Genomic DNA, 22,117 nt, shown 5'->3' on the forward strand with positions numbered 1-22,117 from the left:
TCCCTGAAGTACTAGAAACCTTTCAGAGAACTATACGTTCATAAGAACTGCAATGGAAAGTCATTTGTTCTAATCAGCCTGCAGGAGCTGAAGGAATATTTTCAGTTTATTCAATTTTCATAACTGCACTGTTTTCCCTTGACATCAATAAAAGGACAAAAATAAGCCTTTATATTTAATTATTGTGAAATGCACACCTATGCAGTGGAATAGTTTGCTGAGAATGATAGCTCCTTAGTTACTTAAAAAGTCAGTAGCATGAGCCATATTAAATCATAGCTGGTTTAATAATTTATATATATAATTTATTATCAAAATCATAGACATTCACAAATAAAAACAAAAGAATTATTCTAACAAGTGCTTCTTACCAAGATTTTCCAATGAAAAAAATTTAGGAGTAACTCGTAGCTTTTATGTTAACTGAGATCTCACGCATATGTGGCCAATTCACTCCCCACATAACTCAAGTGACTTCAGCTGGATCTGACCAGTTATTTTTTGCATAGTGTGTTGATACCGAAATTTTCACCAGAACCAGGCAAACCAGCAAGTTTGTTCCAGACCACAACCATTCACTGTTTATACGTGTCATTAAGAGTGCAGTCATAAAAAAATCATGCTGCAGATAATTTTGTTTGATAGCTGCCAGCCTCCCCTGTACCTGTGTACTGGTTTTGATCTCTGACTTGACCGAGCTCATGGCAGTGACCCGAAGATTGAACTGACATTAGCTCTGCAGGAAGTTTTTAATCCCAACATGATTTTGAGATAGATATGCATCACTGTACCTGTAATGCTTTCCATTCACCACGGAAAGTTTCAGAGGGCTAACAGTGCCACAAACCACAGCAGCTCCACACTCGCCTCACTGGCACATTGGTGCCTTTGCAAAGCAGGCACTGTGACAGCAGCTGCCTGTCGGACCATGATCTAAAGAGGGACTTTAATCTCAACTATGTTAATCATTATGACTTTCTACTGGTTTTTAAACAAGGCCATTGGTGGCTGCACAGGGTGACACGAGCACTGCAATACCTCGTGATCAACAGCAGAGAGAGCTCACAGTAGGAGAAAGTGAATCACAGGGTGATGCATCATCACCACTGCAGGGGATGAAGGCAGGACATACTCCACTGAAATGTCTCCTGTTGGTTACTGTTAGAGACATGGTATGAGATAAAGCAGTAATAGAATAAAAATGGTGGGGTCAGCTCTGTAACAGTCTTTAGGCACTTAGTTGATTTTGGGGCTTAATTCACAGTAGCTAACTTGAGTTGAGTATCATAAACAGAGATTAACAGAGGCGCCTCTAAAAGGGATTCACAGCAGCCTTAACCTCTTGAAACATCTGCATCTCACACCAAGCCCCAAACGGGAACCATCCTGCATAAACCCCTGGAGGGCTTTCTTGAGGGAGAAAAAAACCACAAAACATAAGTGGACACGACTGCTTTTCTTCAAAGAGGTACTTGATGTCTTGCTCTCACTGCAACAGCTACCAGGTATGGAGAAAGCTCATTTTTGCTTTCTTTTGCTATTTGTGCTGCTTGAATCCCTATCTTTCATCTTGCAGGAGCATGTCATAACCATCAGGCAACAGGCTATTCTGGGCTGAGGAATGGAGGGCATTTGGATCATCTCATGGAAGCTGTTCTTCACAGGGGTTATTGAAACACTCATCAACAGAGGGAGAAAGTGTGCAAAAGAGAGAGGCTCACACTTAAGTGTTTAGGGTAAGCTCTTATTTTTCACGCAATTTTTTGGTGAACTGGTGGGACAGCCATAAACCTGCTTAAGAGGGCATAGAGAAATATAGATTTATAGATCCCTGCAGGACTAGATTTGAAATAGGAGCTTAACTGCTCCCCATGGAGACTGATACTGGAAATACCCTGAAACAGAACTGTGGGAACACAGGCTTCCCTTACGTAAAAAAAACCTAAGGGGACCTGCAGCATTAGCCACCTCTAAGATTAAAGACTCTTCAGAATTGCAAAAAATTGCAATTTTTTGCAATCTACTTTTATCTCGTGACACAGAGTTCTTTATTTTTCTGCCAGCTCTAATCCTCTTGCCTGCGGATTTACTTTGACCCAGGTGTTAGTCAGTCCTACCCAGAGTTTGCAAGGCTGACCAGTTGATTGCATTCTGTAAACCCTGACTCTCCCTGGGATAAGGTGATCACTGTGTGGTTTGTCCCAATTACCCCCACACAAAATGTGAAATTATGCCTTTGCAGACTCATTCTTTGTAACTGAGTGGAACTGCATTATAAAGGGGCATTTCTAACTTGTCTCAAGATACCCCAAATTAATGTCTGTGCTTGAAAACTTAATTAGTAAGCGTAAATTTTGCTTCAGCCATAGCTGGAGTGTGATGACGGATCGTGATCTCTCCCTTAGTCCATGAACCCTCAAAGTCATGCTTGCTTTTGGGGTAATTTCACTGTATGGATGGCAGGAGATGAACCACCACAACTTTGGTTCAACTCACCAGCTCTCAGCAGTGGGGCACACAACCTATTCAAAGCTTGCACAAAATTAGCAACAGCCCAGCTTTTCTGTGTATAGACTTGCTAAAGTCCCAATTGTGTCTAGAGGGCCGGCAGCTGTGGCTGGCAGGCACGTACAGTCCACCAGTACCACAGGAACTGTCACTAAGCGGCCACCTGGGACTGTGGTCCCAGCCCATGTCACGTTCAAGGGATGTTGGATTTATCCCCCTTTGCTGCCAGCCATTGGTGTCCACCCAGCCATTCCCAATTACAGGAACTGTCTACAAAGGCTGCAAGGGTGGGGGGTACGGGCGATTCTCTCTGGTGAAGAAAAGCCAAGAAAAGTAAGTTTGTTTAGTGGAAGGCATTGTCTTTTTCCTTAATGGGGTTGGAGTTTCATTTCCTTTAGCTATGTCCCACTGGGTGAGGCTAAAATGGCTCTTAAGGGAAATAGTCTGACAGAGATGCTGAAACAATATGTTGTCACCGCCCAGGTCAGAACCAGAGAATAATAGGTTATTTTTACTGTATCACTTAGTGGGGATGGTATCCGAGATCTAAGTCCATCAGATTCCCCCAAGGAAATATATTGTGAAAAAATGCTCTTTCAACCACATAGTCCAAAAGGAGCAATCCAAGTCTGAGATATACGTCTGTCTCCCGGAGACACACGTCTACCTTCCAGGAGCCACATCTGACTGGGAGAGTACCTCCTCCAGGAAGCTTCAGATGGCCCCAGGAAGCTTTGGCTTCATCTGATGAACCCAATATGGATAAATAAAAAGCAGCCGTCAAGCCTGCTATTTATGGTGTGCCCCTAGGCTGAGCCCAGTCACACTGCAAGTGCCTTATCTGAAGGCAAGGGGAGAAAAAATCCAGACTGGGCCAGGCCCAGAACTGCTCTCACGTGCACTGGTACAAACCCTCATTAACTGAGGATGGAGCAATCGATTATCAAATCGATGCTGGTAAAATATGGAAAAATAGAACAAGGCACCGGCACTTTGCACTTCTCAAGTATCTGCTTGCCAGTGTGGCCAAGAGGACCTTCCAGAGGAGAGTCACATGTCTGTCCCTTGCACAAATTTCCTCAGGTGAAATACCCTGCAATAACCCAGGCTCTCTTGCTGCCCCCCATAGCTGATCAGACTTTGGTGCACAGGTGAAAATACCGTAAGACCAGCCATAAGAGGAACGATTTCACAGCCAGCTCTGCTTGGACCATCCCCTGGGCTACAGCTATCAGATCTCCACATGTAGAGCCTGCACCTCAGATAACCCATACCCTTTAAAGAAATACTGGTGGTGAAATGTAATCCCTCATAACATGCAGAAAAATGAGGGGTAGAGGAAGGGGAAGGCGCTGCACAGAGGGGCAGAAGGTGAGTGATGCCCATGAGGGAAGGCTGCCAGCACAGCCAGGACCTGTTGGTTGTCAGAACAGACACAGCTCCCAATACTTGCTGAACCACTGACTTTGTTTGACAGACAGCCCATGGATTACACTTCTGAAAATACACTGTGTTCAGTTTTTGCTTTGGGATTACAGTAATGATCCGCTCCAAGCTTCTTACAGCCAAAGACAAGCGACCAATGCACAGCAACACCTTCCAGGAGGAGCCTCGAGGACAAATCCATTGTGGGCACCACCTGATTTAATGGTCACTGAAAATCAAATCTTTCAGTGTTTTTCCAAATGCTTGTGGAAATGGGAAAATCAAAGTCTGCCTGTACACACAGATATGTGTTTGTAAATATTTACACATGCTAAAATGCACACCCTGTCTTGCATCTGAACACCAGAAACCACAGCAAAGCAGATACTTCTTTTTTGGCCAATGCATATAAACTTTGATTAAAGATTCAACATACTGAATTGTTGACTAGAATGGCAACTGAATGTGCTTTTTCCTAGCTTCTTTTTCTGTTAGAAAACTAAAAGCAAAGTACACATTCAGAGTGTCTTTGACCTTGATGGGAAGGCTGCTTGAAGAATGACTGTATGGCTGTACCACTGATTTTATGGACTATTTTTGCAGTATGATGTGTATCATCATTACTTCTGCTTTCAAGGACTCTTCTCTACTAAGCCTGTGCAGACTGTATATCTTGAGCTTCTCAGTGCTTTCTCATTCTTTTCTGCCTCAATGACTTTTGAAAGACATCAGTTTACCACATTATAATTAATTTTTCTAACCCTGTTTAATCTCACTGCCTCTTTAGACATTGCCATCTCTCTTATTTTTCTGTCAATTATTTTGAATCTTGCAAATTGAAGTCAACATTCCTTTAAAAACTGAGCTTTCCTAGAACTGACAATCTATCTGTACAGTCTCTTTTAAAAAAATATTATTTTACATTCAGATTCATGAATATTTCAAAATTAAGTGCCCCAATTGCTGGATCAGAGCTGGTCTTCAAATAAGCAGCTTCCATTTAGATCGACAGTAATGGAAAAACTGCTATTGATTTCAATAGTAGTAGGATCAGGTCCCAAATAAAACTGCATTCATTATGTTTGGCTCATTTCCTAGGATTATTTGGAACTTTGAAAGCTGTAATTCTTGATGTCGACAGCTCTCCCTCCCTCCCAGGGCACTGTGGTTAAGCCAATCGATACATAATTAAAATAAACACCCCCTTGATCAAACTCATGGCTTTAGTGCAAGTCTTTCTGCTCTGGGGGGAAAAAAGCCTTTATGTCTGCCAGCCCTCAAGGCCCCACCAGTATCCAAGGAGCACCTGACTTCACTTATTGTCCTTAATTCATATCCAAGTTCATTCTGCTTCATTGAACAAGATACCTACAATTTCTGAAAAATAATACCACTCCCTTTACTTCACACACTGCCTCTCTTCCTCTTAAAGAGTGCCTCTAAAAATTCCCTGACCTACAGCTCACTGCTATGTCTTAAATGGACCTCTTTTTCTGTATATTATTTCCCTGGGTTCGGTTTGTTATTTAAACCCTAGAATCCATTTGTCCTTTCTTCTTTCTCAGTTTTCACTCCAACTTTCTCCATCTCCCTTCTCACTTCTTCATAATTTCCTTTTCTTTCACTGTGACACTTTTTTTAGTCTTCTAAGATTGACTGGAAAATCTACTACTGAAAATTTTCTCGGAGGAAAATGAACTTCTTTATAAAGCTGAAGCCCACTCTGAAAGAAAAGCCCAGGGCTTAATGCAATTTCTTTTTCATCAGTTGTGGTCTGGACAAAAGGTATCTTTTTTCCCTACATGCTTTTTTTAAACTTGCTGCTGTTTCCATTCATGCTCTTCAAATGCTTCAAACAGGCACCATGTCACAGCACTGAGTTGTTATAAAATCCTGCATCTTTGCTCAGATTTCAGCAGCAGAAAATCTGCAGTCACATAATACTCTAGATGCTCATTTTGTTCTACTTATTTATGTCAAAGAACAAAGCAGTTACAACTAAACCCAGAACAGGAGGAAATTAAAAACTCCTTTTCTGTTGTGTGGGGTGGAAAGGAGGAAAATGAATACCCACAAATTCCAATGGATTTCAGAGGGAACATGACCCTGACCCTAAACAGGGGCTGAAGGAAAGATGCTGCTCCCCAGCCTCAGGGATGGAGCCTGATTCCCCAGGGAAATGGCACAGGGCAGCTGTGGCAGTCAGTAGGGAAGAGCATGGGATGCAGTGAAGCAGAGGTCTGGCACACCGAGTCACACTGGCTGTGACTCTGTCCTGCTGAAATCCCCTGTGAGTGGTGTCTCCTGCATCCCAGTGCAAAACCAAGCGTCCTGCCTGGAGAGCCACGGTGCTCCTGCTCTGTCCCCTCCTCAGAGAAGCAAGCCCAGGGGCTGCTCTTGAAAAGACTACCAAGGAGAAGTAGAGGTGGGTTGGCAGAGGTAGAGAGACAGAGGGGAAACCACTCATTCTTTGCACATTGTACTGATAACTCTGTGCAGGAGAACAACCAGTTAAAACTTGCGTTTGTTCACGTGAAGCCAACTGCTGACCCAGTTTAATGCCTCTGGGTGTGCCAGCTCACAGACTCCTGACTGTCAACAGGCTGGAAAGAAGCACCAGCTCCCCCCTGCCATCCCTGCCTGCTCCCCCTGCTCCACCAGCTCACTCACTGCTCCACCAGCTCACTCACTGTGAAAGTGAAAAACCACTACTTTACTGGGTGACACCGCCTCTTGAGGCCTTTGTCCTTATGAGAGGGCCCTTAAAGAAAGGCATTCTATCCACACGGTGTAGCAAGCTGATGGCTTTCCAAGCAAGATGGAAATTGTTGAAAAAGATTCAACAAGCTGCGCACATACTCAACTCTGCAGCCTCCTTGTACCCTGAAGTTACACACCTTTTGACCAAGGGAACAAGCACTGTTGTATTTTGCTATCAATTCTGAAGCTCTGCTTTTGAATGGATTGCAATTCTCTATCAAGCCCTGGTGTCAATTAAGTAAGTTCTCTTGCCACAAATAAACCACATCAAAATCAATTAAGGGATGTCCTTCACCCTGCTATAAAAAAGGCAAACCCCCTAAAGCTCACAAAGCTTATGAACTCAAACAGTCAGTGGTGTGCACTGTGCCTATTGAATTTTTTGCATGTGATTAATAGTGTATTGATCCTATGTGACACTTCTGCAAGGTACTTGCAACACATGATAACAGCAATTTCCATGCTACAATAATGGAGCACTGCCCCCGTGCAGGAAAGAGAAACAATAAAGGAGTCATTTAGTGAGGCAAATGTGCAATAAAACATAAAAATTCATTATTTCACAGTTATTTTTTCTTGGGAAAAATCATCGCACCCTCACCTGTTTTTTCTTTCACACTAATTCTAAATTTAGCCTCAAATTAACTGAGTTTGCTGAAGCTAATGTTCAAGGCTTTCTCACAATTGAGGAGTACTGTACTTTTTCATTATGTTTTCTAACTAAGTAAAAAGGCGGATGTGTAAGATTACACATTTTTGGAAAAACAAGTAGAGTCTTCAATACCCAGCAATGGCTTTAATCATCTGTTGCCATACCTGCTTAGGCCACCTCCACACAAAGCAAGAGCTGTGTTTTTACTACCTCTATCCATTCATTTTAAACAATAACTGAGGACAGATTTTTATCCCACCTGTGGCATCTGTACAAACATGCCACACAGTCCCTTATTCCCAGAAATCTAGATCCCCACACCATCAGTGGAAGGGAACAATTCTTTCTTCTTCTTTGTTCCTGAGCCCCATCTGCCCAACACCCGATTTTTTTTTTTTTTCTAGAATACATTAATGGAAGGAAGAGTTGTGCAACACGGCACCGTGGGTGGAAAGCAGCCAGCCAACCTGTACAAGGAAAACAGCTATTACACACACACGACCCGCAGTGTTAGTCCCATTACAGGGCTATAAAATCTGAGCAGGTTACAAAGCCCTGAGGGCTGGGCCATGAGCACTAAAACTTAATGGTGAGAGTGAGCTACTTTTGATTTTAGCCTTGACTTCTCCTCCATGCTGGCAGTAAATATCAGCAAAAATATGACTCAGTGACAGAAATGAGCTGTAATCTTTTAAGAAGTGGAGTATCAACCCTTTGCTGATGAACCAGGGTACTCAGGTGACTGGGGTGTTCTGCCAGGGCACCTCTGCTCACAGTTCTTCAGCCACGGAAATGTCCTAAGCACCCTGAGGTTTAATTTACTGTTGCTGTTTTCTTTCCTTCAAGAGAAAAAACAAACAAACAAAAAAAAAAAAAAAAAAAAAAAAAACCAAAAACCAAAAAACGGAACAAAAACTTCAGGCACATGAAGTTTCTCACAGGAAATGAAATTGAAACCACTGACATGGCACCACAGCAGCATTGAGACGTGCAAAAAGAAGAAGTGGCAAAGCTGATGAACAAGCTCAGGGAGAGCACAACTTTGCAAAACATGTTGGTGAAACATAGACTTTCACACACACAAAAAAAGCAAAGCTCTGTAGACACTATGATATTTATTTGCTCTCCTGCAGCTGGTGCCAGGTGCTGGCTTGCACAGCCGGACAATGGCATGTTTTGTTTAATCCCAGAACAGCCTTGGCTCTGTCTCCAGCTGCAGCTCCATCCTCTCAATTTCCCTGGCTGCCCAGAGTCACTCACTGTGCTCCTGGAGGGCATTTGAGAAGGAATACCACTACGTCCTACAGGCCTGGCAATGGGCGTTATTTGATTTCAAAAAATCACTAATTTCATCACTGCCCATCTGCTTTGAAGTTCTGAGTTGCAAATGCAAAACCTTTGGTACCAACCACTAAACCACCGTACTTTTAAATACTGTGTGATTCCCACTCATTTCCAAACAGAGGTGCATTTTCAGTTCAGTTTTGCCATGGGTCTCTGACATTTGCTTTCACAGACTGAGAGCTGTGCTTGTTTTTATGTCAGGAGATATGAAAACCAAACAGCACCAGAACAAATACTTCACTTTTCCAAGGAAACTAACACATAAACCACTTCTGCATACCAGGGTCTACAAAGTGCAGAGCACACACCAAGCAGGATCACAACCCTGGGCTCACACACTACTTGGACAAAAGCTCCACAGGAATTCACTCTCGAACTGCTGCCTCCAAAGGGAATTGTAGTAGAGCAAAGGCTGACTCCAGTACAAGACACAAGTACCTGCAGTCCCACCTTCTTACCAGGGTCAATCCCACACCCTACAGGTAGTGGTTTGCTTGTTTTTCTGTTGGCTTTCGCAAGTAAACCTCCCCAAATACAGCGTGACAATATGTGAACAGCCTGAGTATTTTTCTCCATCTCTTATCATCTTTTAAAAGAAATGCTAGCTGATGGTTTCCTTGCAGGTTGCTTTTGTAGTCCTGGCCTGACTACTGTAAACCGAACTTAACTCCTGTTACCAGCTGAGGATTTTTCTTTGTGCAATTTCATCTTCACAAACACACTTAAATAGGATACCAATGTGGCATGTCAACTTTAGCATCTAAAGCTGTCTTCATCATGACTACAGTTATTTTTCATTACTTGGTTTCCTTATGCAGAAGTTCATAATGGACAGGTGGGAAATTGTTTGCAGTTCCACTATAAACAAGAGGCACCTGACAAACAGCTGAGATAGCAACAAAAACATTTCACATGCAAACTAATGGCAGAAAGTGAGAGATTTCCTTTGGTTCACTTGTCTGAATTGTTGGAGGTAACCTGTAGAAGAGCTACATGAACTTGTGATAGCTTTACAGAAGGAGAAATCACTTAGGTGATTCAAAGTGAGATGTACTGCTTGAAGTTCCACATTTGGATGCTATCTGCCCATGAAATTTGATTTGCAACCTATTGCTTGTGTACTGCACAAAGACTGGAGGAGAAAGGAACTTCAACCCTACTGAGCAACGGTGTCTTCCATCACTATATTCCCTCTACCTGGCACAAAACCCTTTTCACACTTGAAAGAGCAGTACTCTGCATCATTTAAGCAGGATCTGTATGTGGTGAGAGTATTTATGTGGTTACAGAAAAGGGAGGGCAGCAATGAAAGCAAGTCTGTCCTGTTAAATCTTGATTTTAGAATCCTGCTTTGTATATAAGGGGAAAACAAAAGCTTTTGGTTGCTCATATTTAGTCTTTCTTCAATCCATTACGGTATCCCCATTTGTAAACTTTACTTTTGATAGAGCCTGATGGGAAATCAGGTGTTTGCATAAGCAATATACTTCTTGCTGATAAAATAGAAAGATGGAGAAAAAGCACCTTATCTTGTAAGACTTGAAAGAAAAACCCTATGAAATATTCCCATTTCATTTCCCCACCGAGGCAGTTTTGAAGGGGTTTTTTTTTGCCCTAGAATAGCTACATCATTTTTCAAAATCCCTTAGGCTAATGAATCTGAGTGTGATCTTGCTTTCTCTCAGCACAATTAAAACAACATTGTATTAACAAAGGGAGTTTTTTGGCTGACACATGGGCTGACCATGAAAATTTGCTACCCGATGGAGCTCGCAGATGCCCCTGTGCATGTCCCAGCTTTCTGGCAGACAGCTGCAGGGCTGGCAGGGCCTTGGGCTGAGGAGCAGATGCTCTGTGCAGCATTAACTCCCTCACGTGGTTACGGCTGCATGAGGAAACCAGCACGTAAGGGCCCAGCGAGGGCATTTGGTGACTCACTAAATCCTAAATACCCCAAAGCTCTCTTCAAGGCTGCTAGAGAATGAGATATGTCACTGAAAAGGAAAAAAAAAAAAAAAGTGACATTTGCTTTTAAATACTTATCATCCTGATATAATTATGGTTTAAACTTTTCAACTGATACCTTCAATTGGAACTTACTGAAGATTTGAAGAGAACTCAAGTGAAATCCTGTAACAAACTCCAAGTAATTTCAGAGATACCCAAATTCCACCTACTAATTCATTTGAGGTCACCATTTACATCTTGATATTGTTCCCATGTAAGTAAAACCTCTGTCACCTCACCTCTGATCTTCAGGAGGTTGCTCCTGCTCTATGCAGGTATGAATGAGAGTGAGGAGTTAATGACATGCACAGCACTATGGCTGAATCAGTACAGGAAGTGGGTATTAAACAGAACCATAAAGTAATCCAGGTTAGAAGGGATTTCTGGAGGTCACATAGCCCAGCCTCCTGTTCAAAGAAGGGCCAATATCAAAATCAGACTGGCTTGCTGATGGCTCAGTCTGGTCAAGCTCTGGCCAAGAGTGGAGACCATACAATCCCCATGTCCCACTGCTTCACTCTGCTCAGGATGAACATTTATTCCATAGAAACAATCTGAATGGCTCTATTGGACAAAGAAAGAAGATGAGGAGGAAAAGTGAGAGGAGGATTAATACAGAATGACAAGATGATACCAAATGGAAGGCTCACTCTTCACCCTCTGGTACTGCACACATACAATACAAGCAGTTGGAAATCAAAAGATACTGAGGGTGTGTGTGGTGAGTGACAAATGGGTAAGCTCCAGGTTAAGTACAAAATAAGCAACAGTCCCTCATGGCACCATATCAGACAATGCCCATTTTATTGTCAGACTAAAACATATTCCTTTAAGAAAACCAAACAAAAAGCCTTACTGAGTGCTTCAGTGCATGCCAAGCAATTATTACTTTCCACAATGTGTCCTGTGACTCACTGTGCCACAATGAACTGGCATATGGTGCTCATTCAGGGTATATAACTCACACATTAGCTCTGAAGAGCTAATAGTTACTTGGACTGTTGTTAATTTTGGGGGTTTTTAATTTCCCCATGGCAATGCAATAAATGTCATGCTTATTCTTGTATTATTATTATTGTAAAAAAAATGTTTTTAGTGGCAGGCAAGTGTCATAAATGCCTCAAATCTCTCGTATGCAATGAAAATCAATTCAGACAAACTCTGGCATGCGAAAGCACATAAATAATTGGTAAATACTACCTGTGGTCTTCTGGGTCCAGATATGACTGATGCCAAGAGCAATCAACTCCTTTTTGGCTGCAAAGGATAGGAGGGCACTCAATACCTTGCAGAAGGCACTCAGTACCTGGCAAAAATCAAGCTTTCTGTGTGCCAGCTCCCCATGAAAGAGCAAACCATGAAGCACGTGCAACAGAAAAGGTTCTCCTCTCTTGCAAGGGAAGGCAATCTCCTAGAGGGACAAGAGCCAGCTCTCTGTAGGGTGTCAAATACTCTTCTGGGCTGGAAAGGGGGCACTTTCTCTTTTAAAAGGAGACATAAAAAGTAACAAAGCTTCTGAGTCTGCCCAAGAGCAGTAGACTAGAAATCCCGTTTTTATCGGGAAGAAAACATCAGACATACTTAAGAGCAGAGACTGAGTAGTGGCAGAAGAAACTGTGTGCAATTACAAGAAAAAATCTTCTCCTGTAATCAAGATGCCCCAAACAAACCCAGGCTGCACCATGACTTGTGAGTACAATCAAGAAAACATGGCTTCAGGAGTGCTAAATGGAGCTTTCCACCATACCCAGATGATTTCATAGCAGTAAGGATCCTGTAGAAGGTCCTGTATACATTTGACAAAAATACACTGAAGCCAGTGCTATTCATTAGCAAAAGTGGATCAGAAAGATGGAAGTGGCTAATTCAGATTTTGTCCATGTTGGGATTCAGAGCTATAGCAGAAATGCAACACGGTTGAAGGTCAGCAGGGCTGATTCCTGAAAAAGGGGGCCTGACTTTTGACATAATGTACATAATAAAGCAATAGCAATGCTGCTGGAATAAATCAGAGAATTATATCCTTAATTTGTATGTCTTTGAGCTAATTCTGCAGGTATCAAACAACATTAACATCTCAAATGTGACTTGGAAGGCAAAACATAATCACTTCAGCCTAAAGCTCTACTGCTCCTGATCCCCAAGGGCACAATTATTCCTTCGGTCGTTTCCTGTACAGACCAAATGCAATGATTACCAATACAAATATTTTTTCCCTGTGTATTTTGCTTTACAAAATGTAAATTTGGACTGTGTCATCTCAGGTGTTTCCTTTAGCATTTAACACAACAGTGATGGAAGAATATGGACACAACTTTACCATGAATGGTGATGGGGAATAAGAACCTGCTCTGCCTATTTCCTCACCTTGAATCTCCTGAACTGTATAGGTGAGCAGGAGATGATAGCTGAAATTGTGCCTGAACCAAGACTCCCAGCATTTGACCTGCACTTTTTTGTTATTGCTTCATAAGTTCTTTGCTAATGGTCATAGTATATTCCCTATGTCCTCATAGATATCTTTGATTTATTAAAATATTTGTTACATCTCACTCAGCTACCTTCCTCTAGGAATGTATTAGAGAAAGGGCAAAAGTACATAAAAATTAAGCAAAACTCAGGCCTTTCTCCAATCAAAAGTCATATTTGTCAATGCAAAAATTTCAGTCTTCCTTTTACCCAAGGAGATAAAACCAGCATTTAGGTAATAACCACCTTCTCCTCAATGCAAAGACCCTCCTGCCAGAGAAGGAAAAGCTGCCCTTGTTCAGATCCCAAACATTCATTCTCTTGTTGGCTAATTCATGACAGTGTTAGCTAGATTTTCATTATGGAGTATTATTTGTAGCTGCTGTTTTCATGAAGCAGCTGTAATAAACAAGTGAGATTTATGTTCCTTTTTAAATTGCTTGAAATAATTAGTGTTGTTAAATTTAGACTCTGAAAAAATCTACTGATTTTTCTATTTTTTTTTTTTTTTAATAAATACAGAAGCCACAAAGCAATCTACCACCACCAGTCAGGCCTGGGTCAGAATAGTATGCATGCCATATAGCAGCCAAAATGTGTTTCAGATGAGAAAATAATCTAAGTTCTCCAGACAACCTTTTAAAAGTAAATGATGGTTGTGCTGAATGAAACGTTTTAACAACTGCACTGTGTGCTATTTTTCTCCAGCCTAAAGGCAACCAGGACTTCATTTTATTCCTGTGCTGGTCTGTACAGGTGCAGATGGGCACCCTGGATGTGGATCACACTGCTGAGCTCAATGGAAAGCAGGATCAATACCAAGACCCAGATCCAGACCAGAATTTTGCAGCTGCTTCCTATCTTGATTTATGCTGCATCTGAAAGCCCTATCCCACATTAGATATTCAGATACCAAACTCAGAGTTTGTGGCTTTCCCTCATCTCTGCATCATTTACTTTTTCCAATCACTGCCCCTCAACCACAGCTTGCTGTATTGACAGTGCAGACACTTATATAGAGTGAGTAAACACGGTGCCATCTCCAACCCAATTTGACTGTTTCACAGCTGGTGCTGCACTTCAAGGCTTGATCCAACAAACCTGCTTTGTGACAGCACTGAACAAACATCCTCTAAAAAGCTTTCCACTCATAGGTGGGGATTTTTGGTTGGTTGGTCAGTCAGTTCTTTGACTCATCAGCCTCACAGTATTTTTCTTGGTGCAGGTGCCACCACCTCAGCTGTCCAGGTTTCCTCAGTGCAGGGGGAAAAACAGGATGAAATCCCAGGAGCCAGGACAGAACCGTAACAGTTCTACAGGAGAGGTCTAATGTCCAGCAGATGTTCAGCTGACTACAGCCACAGGAGAGGTGAGGAAAAGATGAACTGCTGTGGGAAAGACCACATCATCCCATGCATAGAAGATGTACAGAAACAATATTCTTACTGTATGATGAGGAAAGGCACAAAATGAAGACAAGGAGAAGGCTAAACCTGCCAGTTCTAATGAACGTTCTTAACTACAGGAAGGAAAATCAGGGAAGATGCACAAATAAGAATGATGAAACTGGGAAAGGATTAACATGCAAAAGACAACTGTAATAGATATAAAAACACCAAAATTTTAACTACTTTTCTCTACATCTGGTAAAACAGCAACAACTTCTTTGTAAATGATAAAATCCCAGGGCATTAAAATGAATAATGTCATACTGTTCCAAAATACTGATGGATAAAGTGGCATGCAATGGGATGGGGATTTAATGTTAGGAAGTATAAAGCCCAGCATCCCAGGAGAGCAGGAACACTGCCTGAGGAGCAGCTAGCAAAGCCATGAATCCAAGAAGAACCTAAAAGTGATTGCAGGTGAGATCAGCCAAGTAATAGAGTTTCTCTGTGTGATGCCTCTGAATGGTGCAGAAGGGTCAAAGGCTAAGCTATTTCTGGATGTGGACAAGGGAAGGGATGATATGGAAATCTAAAGCATAATACTATGTCAAAACAGCCACAGTGAACAAATTATGAATTGTTCAAGTCTCCACAGATTAGAATGGAGATAGAGAAATTAAAGGAAATACAAATAAGGACAACACAAGTGATTTAAGGAGAGAGTAAGAGAGCTAAAATTAATATGTTCTATAAATGAGAAGACTCCTGGGCTGAAATCCAGCTATAAATACCTTCCAGGTACTGGGTGTAGAGGAAGGTAATTAATCTAGCTCAAAAGATAGTAGGACAAGAAGCAATTGCTTGAATTTAGGAATGGAAAAATTCAGGATATATAATAAGAAAAAGTTGTTTGAAGAGACACATCTGTTCAACAAGGAAGATTCCCAAGGGGAGAGCTAAGGCACACTTACTACACGCAGCCCAGAAGAGATTGTATAAGGATGTGGCTTTGGGAAATTTTGCCATCGCAACTTTCTACTGTCCAGAAAGATCACCATGGTCCAACTTACTGATCTTTGAGTTACCCTCTTTTATGGGCTATTTTCATGACTGCTTCTCTATTTAAAAAACCCCAAACCAGCACTCAACCTATACATCCAGGTAGTGACAATACATCTACACCAGAGCTCAGAGCTGGGGGTGAGCAGCACTCCAAGGTGCATGGCAAACTTCTCTGCCTCTTCTGGCTATGCAGAGATGTGGACAGTGTGAGTCTGTTGGATGCTGGGCATGAGACTGTCAGTAGGAACAAAAAACACTGACCCAGACCTCAGATTATTCTGAGTATCTCAACATTGAGGTCAAAGGCCAAAGTGGGAACTAACTCTTGTGATACTGTGGTCTTCCTCAGCCTTGTGTTAAGACATCCTGCACAGAAGCTTTCAATGTCACTGCATAAATTGGGTACTTTGATTTATGATTAGCTGAAAACCAATGCTAGCAGTGTTTACACTCAGGACCTCTAAATATAAAATAAAGAATATAAAATAAAATCCCCAAAACATTTGCAGCAGACCTTACCATTTTCAATGACAAACGGGTACACACAAATGTGAGGAATATAAAACCCAAGTACCCTTAATACCCTCCCTTAAACAAATCCCATCCCAACTGCACTCACCAATCGGGACTTCTGTCCCCTCCTCAATGTAGATGGGCAGTGGTGATTCCTCCATAGGATGAGGCACTGATGGAAAGTAATGAATTGTGGTAGTATTTGTCGCAAAGTGACTAAAATAAGATGGTCCCTTTCTTATCATTACAACTACATATGGCTGGTTACTGTCACAAAGAGCCCCTTCTCAAAGTGGTCACCTCCTGTCACAGAGACTGGCCCAAGTCATGGCCTGAGGAGTTAATCCCCACCAAGCATTCACTGCCACAGGAGTCAACTCTCTCTGAACGGGGCCTGGGAGAGATCCCTGACCTGGATGCTTCACCATCCTGCCATTTCACTATAACCTCAGTACTTCCATCCCTGGAGTTTAACTCTCTTTTGGAAACTCCCCCCATGGTAGAAGCCAAGGGAAGCCAATGCACAGACAGGCACAAACAGAGTTATCGAGTCAAAGTCATAATATTTCATGCACAGAACCAGAGGAGAGAGGCTCTGATGCTCAAAGCTTGCCATTAGCTGTTGAAAAGCCACAGCAGGTGATGGAAGGCTGCACTGCAAATGGCCTCTGGATCACTGACTTTTCATTACTCATTGTAGAGTGTATGTATTAGAATTAGGAATTTTCTTTGGGATACTGCAGTCTCCAAGCAAAGCTCTCCAGATCTGCACTGCATGGTTATTCTGCAGTTTCCAGACACTGTACAGTCACTGCTGTAGGGTTTGGCTGTTCGGGTCCTTTGTTTGGGAGCGTCTTCCCTTAAAGGGGTTTTTGCTTCACGATTTCCCCTTTATAATCTCTGGGAAACAGACACTTCACAGTATTTTCAAGAGATTTACATTTCCTGTCCTAGAATGAAATAATACTGAGCTACAAATGTTGAAAATGTTCATAATCAAAAACCGTCTGGATTTTTTTCTTCTCTGTTACCTTTTAAAAATGATGATGTACCTTCTCAAAGATACGAACGCTTAACCTAGTCTCAGCTAGGATTCCCAGCAGCAGGAAAGGAGAATTCTTTAATCCTTTGTGGGGTATCCTTCACTTAGTACTGGATTTATTTTTTTTAGTTGCTTTTTTTTTTTTGAAAGACTGTCCTATCCATAAAACCAGCCAAAGAACACATGTGGTTTAAAGCTATGAAATAAAGCATCTAACAATGTTTCTGCTAGCAACATAACCAGAATAAGGAGTGTTTTCAACAGATGCTTGACTAGCAACAGGCATAATATGAACCCCACGCCGGTGTTTTGCAGGATGCCAAGGGCTGACAGCTCCTGCCTTTCTGTCAGCCCACCCCTCGCTCACGTGGATGATGAAGGGAAGCACAGGGGAGAGGAAGAGCAGAACACGGTTGCCTACAGAACTACCGTCCAAGCCACAGAAATCATGGTCTACCCGGACGCCTTGCGCAAGCCACGTTTATCTAGAAGCTGAACTAACATTCCAGCTCAACAATAGCAAAAAAACATTTGTTACCACACGGCATTTTGCTACATATTAACCAGCAAGTTGCTACGCAAGCATAATGGAGTGCTGCAATTCTGAGATACATGTTGTTAAAAAAAAAAAAAAAAAAAAAAAGATTTATGGGAGATCAGCCTGAGGTGAGTGCTCGTGGGCTTGCCATGCCACTGGACACAGTACATGCTCAGAAGTTATGCAAAGCGGGCCCTGCATTGGGAACAATGCAGTCATTTTCCTTGCTAAGCTAATTTTGCATAAAGGCAATGACAGTCTTCGTCTATGCAGTCCCGTAAAACATTTAATCAGATTTATTTACTAGGAAGAAATACCAGAATAGAGCTTTCTATACCACTCAACAGTTTTCAAAGCTGAGATCTGTGATAAAAAAAACAGGTCGCTAGATGTTGTGGAAAAAAACCTGCTGTGTTTTTATGCTATGCAGCTCTCTCAGTCTCACCAAGAATACTTTAACAGGCTCCCTCAGATGGAGAGCCAGGCTGGAGCGAAATGCTTTCACAAAACATTTGCAACAGTATCCACCAGTGGCTGGTGGCATCTACTCTCACTTTAATGGGCATCACCATAGGTTGTAGAGAAGGCATGGAATACCTAGAGGCTGTCTGAGGCCAGGTACACGTACAGACACTCTCCCTTATCCATACATACACATGCACACCCTTGCACATGACAAATGGCTCTATGGGCAGAACTTGGATTCTGTAGGATCCAAGGCAGAAAAGCTGACTTTGCCACAACATTTGGGGACCAAGGACTCTGGGGTGCTAAATCAAGCTCACACTTTTGTGTATCCTCTGCTTTGGGCAAACCATTTCAATATTATCCCTCCAGGATTTACACACCAGCTTTACGGGCATGCTGCTTAAACGTCTGCAAAGTGCTTCGCAGCGTTTTCTAAATTCTGTGGTGATACACATAGAAGAACTGCACAGATAGATTTAAGAAATCAGTTACTGAGAATTATTGCTGTACAACTACAGCCCATTTTTATATGCTCTATACTTGGTTTCTACAAACAGATGGTAAATGTTCAGTATTTGAATGTTTTAATGAGCTTTTTAAGCCTTTTTGTAATTTCATAAACAAGCATAAATAACACTTACATGAAGAAGAATCTCTGCTGAATGTATTTTCTTTTCCTGTTTGGAAAAAAAAAGAGAAAAAGAAAAGAGAAAACTATTTTAAAGGGAAAAAAATGGGTCCGGCAAAATAAGTCAGACATGTTTCAGTGATAAAATGTACAGTGTTTTCTGAATTTCATCAGTAAAAGCTTCTATTTGAAGAACACCAAGACACTGAATGTAGTACCAATGCCAAAACAGGAGATAATTTCTTGTGTGTTTCATTCTATGTAGAACAGCACAGGAGATATTGCTATATCCCTCTAAATAGCAGGACAATTACACTGCAACTGTGAAAGAGAATACAAATGCCATGTAATTTGGACCAAAAAAATGAAAAAAAAAAATTAAAGAACTTTTAGGTACATTCCAACTCAGAGATAACTCCATGGCTCTGTGCACGGGTTGTTCTCCTGCCTATGGACATGGCACTTACACCAACACCATGAAGCAGGGCTCTCCTGCTGCATTTTGGCACAGCAGGGTTGTTTTTTCCATGCCAGTGCTCAAGCACTGGCTGCATTCAAGCCCAGGTCAGGCAGCCACAGCAGCGAAGGCGTCCTTTGAGGCTGTGACAATTCTGAGTGACAGAGAACCACAACAGGAAACCCAGTAACTGCTAAAATGCAGAACCTTCCCAACAGGCCTTACCAGCCACCTCCTGTGGCCATGGGACTGCCACCCTGCATCCACCCACCCGAAACTTGCTGGCATTTGATTCACACGCCCCCTTCCACCAGCTGAGCTGGTGGGTTCAGTGGATGCTCTTGGAACAGGGTTTAGGGCTGGCACTAAATGGCTTTTTGTTGGTGTAAATCTGGACACATTGGAAAAAAAAGACACTGACAGAAATACAGAAGATGCTATGGGACACCAGCCATAGTTTCAGAGTCATGGACTGGCAGGACACCAGCCCTTCCACCAGCAGGTTTTTGGGGAAAAAAAGGACAGAGAAGAGTGACACGTTCAGTTAATTTCTACTGAATTACCTTGTATCAATATTAGCTACTAGGTAAGCAATTTAAAGGGCTTTTCCTGAAATTTGCATGCCTTGGGATGATACTCAGCTCACACAAATCAATTAAACCCATGGCACTACAACAGCTGAGGGTTCAACTGAACAGGCGTGTATGGAAGAAATTCAACAAATATTAAATCACTGCATTTTCATCCTCATGCTTTTCTTCTAAGGGCCACAGACCAAATTCTGCAAGCAGCCTCCCTAGAGTGCCATTAGAATAAATTTTACTTCTGTGTATAGAGCTCTTATTGGAGTAGACACAGGATTACTTTTTTAAAAAACAACCCCTGATCCACTCTGGTCATGTAAATTAAATTAGTGATGAAAAGAAGTTGAAGGCACTAATCCGACTGAGTAATCTATTCAAAGCTTCACTTCTTAAACGATCTACAATTTATCCATATGACCAATCAAATAAACATTACTTACAAGAGGCTGCAACTATCATGGCTTTCCCATCCATTTTTAAGTGTTGTAATATGGTCAAATTTAAAGGAAACTAATCAGCATAATCTTTTCAGAGTTGTTCACCAGCATGATTAAAGGCCCATGCAGGGCACCACTGCAGAGACTCCCCCTTACTGGTGGTACTGGCAGCACTGGCATGCCATTGGGGCATTGGAAAACGTAGAAGGAGCAAAACTGAAATAATAGGGGGTTGCTGCTAAGCCTTGATGTGCATTGATGAAAATCCTAGGAATGTCACTGTCTGGAAAGTGCCAAAGAGTCTCTTTGGAAACATCCAACCCATAGGAGCTGGCTGGAAGCCACTAACATACGCTAAGAGTATTGATTAAAGAAAACCCTCACTGAAATATTAGCAATGATTAGCTGTAGGACAAGATCCTCATCGAGGCTTTACAAACATTAGTCCACTCAGGCATGGGAGGTTTCCCAAGCACTCTGCAGCAAGAGCAAGCCAACTTTAAGTGTCTTCCTAGTTTTCCAGGGCAATGTAGCACTTCTCTTCTGCCAGCATTTCACATGGACTGAAGCCTCCTGCCACTGCCCCAGCATTTCACCTCTGACATGAAAGCTCCAGACAACCCACCCAAAAGCTCTACATCTGAAACTACCAATGAAGAGCTGCATGCCAAATTTTCTTCTTGGTTACAGCAAAAGAAAATACAGCAGAAGTCCATAGCATTTGAACGATTCCAAATTTCTATTGGATTCCAAACCAAGATTCCTTAAGCAAACAAACCAAACTCCCCAGGATTTGGATGCAGCACCCGTGAACACTCATCCGCCTTCTCGGGGCCTACAGATATCACTGTGCCACCTGCGACCTGCTGCTTTTTGCTAAGAATGACAGAAAATAACCCTCCCGGCGCGCCGTGAAAGAAGCGGGTTAATAAATGACAGCAAGAAGCCGCCTTTCGTCTCCCGGCCGCGGGGTCGGGGTCCCCCGGGCAGCAGGGGAAAGGTGTCTGTCGCCCTCCAGTGGGAGCTGCCTTAGGCCACCAAGGAGGGAGAGGTGGAAAGGGACAGAGGTGAAAGGCAAATAAAAAAAGAAAAAAAAATCCACCAAAAAAACCCCAACCAACCAAAAAAACAACAACAACCAAAAAAAACCCCAAACCCATGCAAAGCACATGAGAGACAGCTAAAGGGGGAACAGGAAGATACTGTCTCTGAAAGTACCAAAAATGAAGTTTCAATGTCAGTTTAACCACGGTAACACAGACATCTTCCTTCCACACTCGTGCTTCAGACTTGGTCCGGGCGAGGGACACTGTCACTGTCACGCTGCTGGCTGCCTCAGCTGCTCACACATTTTGCTTAAAAAAACCCCCAATAACCTTCAAGGAAACCTTTCCATAACACTTTTGGCAAAGGCAGGCAATGCCAGAAAAGCAGTCAGCTCGGCTGAACGCAGACCCAGAGGTAAACACCCGGCTGTCAACAACCATTAGAGTTCTCACCAAAGCCTCTCCCATCTAAATTCCACAGCAGCAGGTTTTAACGGGCTGATTTACCCTCAAACCCAAAGCCATAAAATCTAAACCGGTAGCAACTGTCATCCGAGCCCTGAATTACACAGCCGATGACATGTGTCCCCGTCAGGACTGCCTCACTGTTTTGCTAGTCCAAAACTCAAAACATTTTCACATGCAAGTAATAAAAAAAAATGCAGTTACCAAAATAGCACTATCAACGTAACCAGCTCCTCTCAGCACATTTTCTTAATGCCTTTCCCAATACGGTTAAAAAACATGGGAACTAATCAAAAACCTCCCTCTTTACAGCTTGGCACAAAC

At 42.3% G+C, this 22,117-nt stretch overlaps 1 protein-coding gene across 1 annotated transcript in view; it reads right to left on the bottom strand.

Moving 5' to 3' along the window:
- The window catches only part of SLC6A6 (solute carrier family 6 member 6), a 50,766-nt gene that overhangs the window by 28,016 nt on the left and 633 nt on the right, over positions 1–22,117 (bottom strand). The window contains exons 2-4 of the mRNA XM_062501021.1: positions 18,818–18,853; positions 16,235–16,300; positions 11,897–11,953 (exon numbers count right to left, since the gene is read on the bottom strand). Of these exons, the coding sequence (XP_062357005.1) occupies positions 11,897–11,953; positions 16,235–16,300; positions 18,818–18,853 (159 nt within the window). The remainder of the gene's footprint in view (positions 1–11,896; positions 11,954–16,234; positions 16,301–18,817; positions 18,854–22,117) is intronic.

This window comes from Cinclus cinclus, chromosome 12 (assembly GCF_963662255.1).
Source record: "Cinclus cinclus chromosome 12, bCinCin1.1, whole genome shotgun sequence".
NCBI classification, from domain to species: domain Eukaryota; kingdom Metazoa; phylum Chordata; class Aves; order Passeriformes; family Cinclidae; genus Cinclus; species Cinclus cinclus.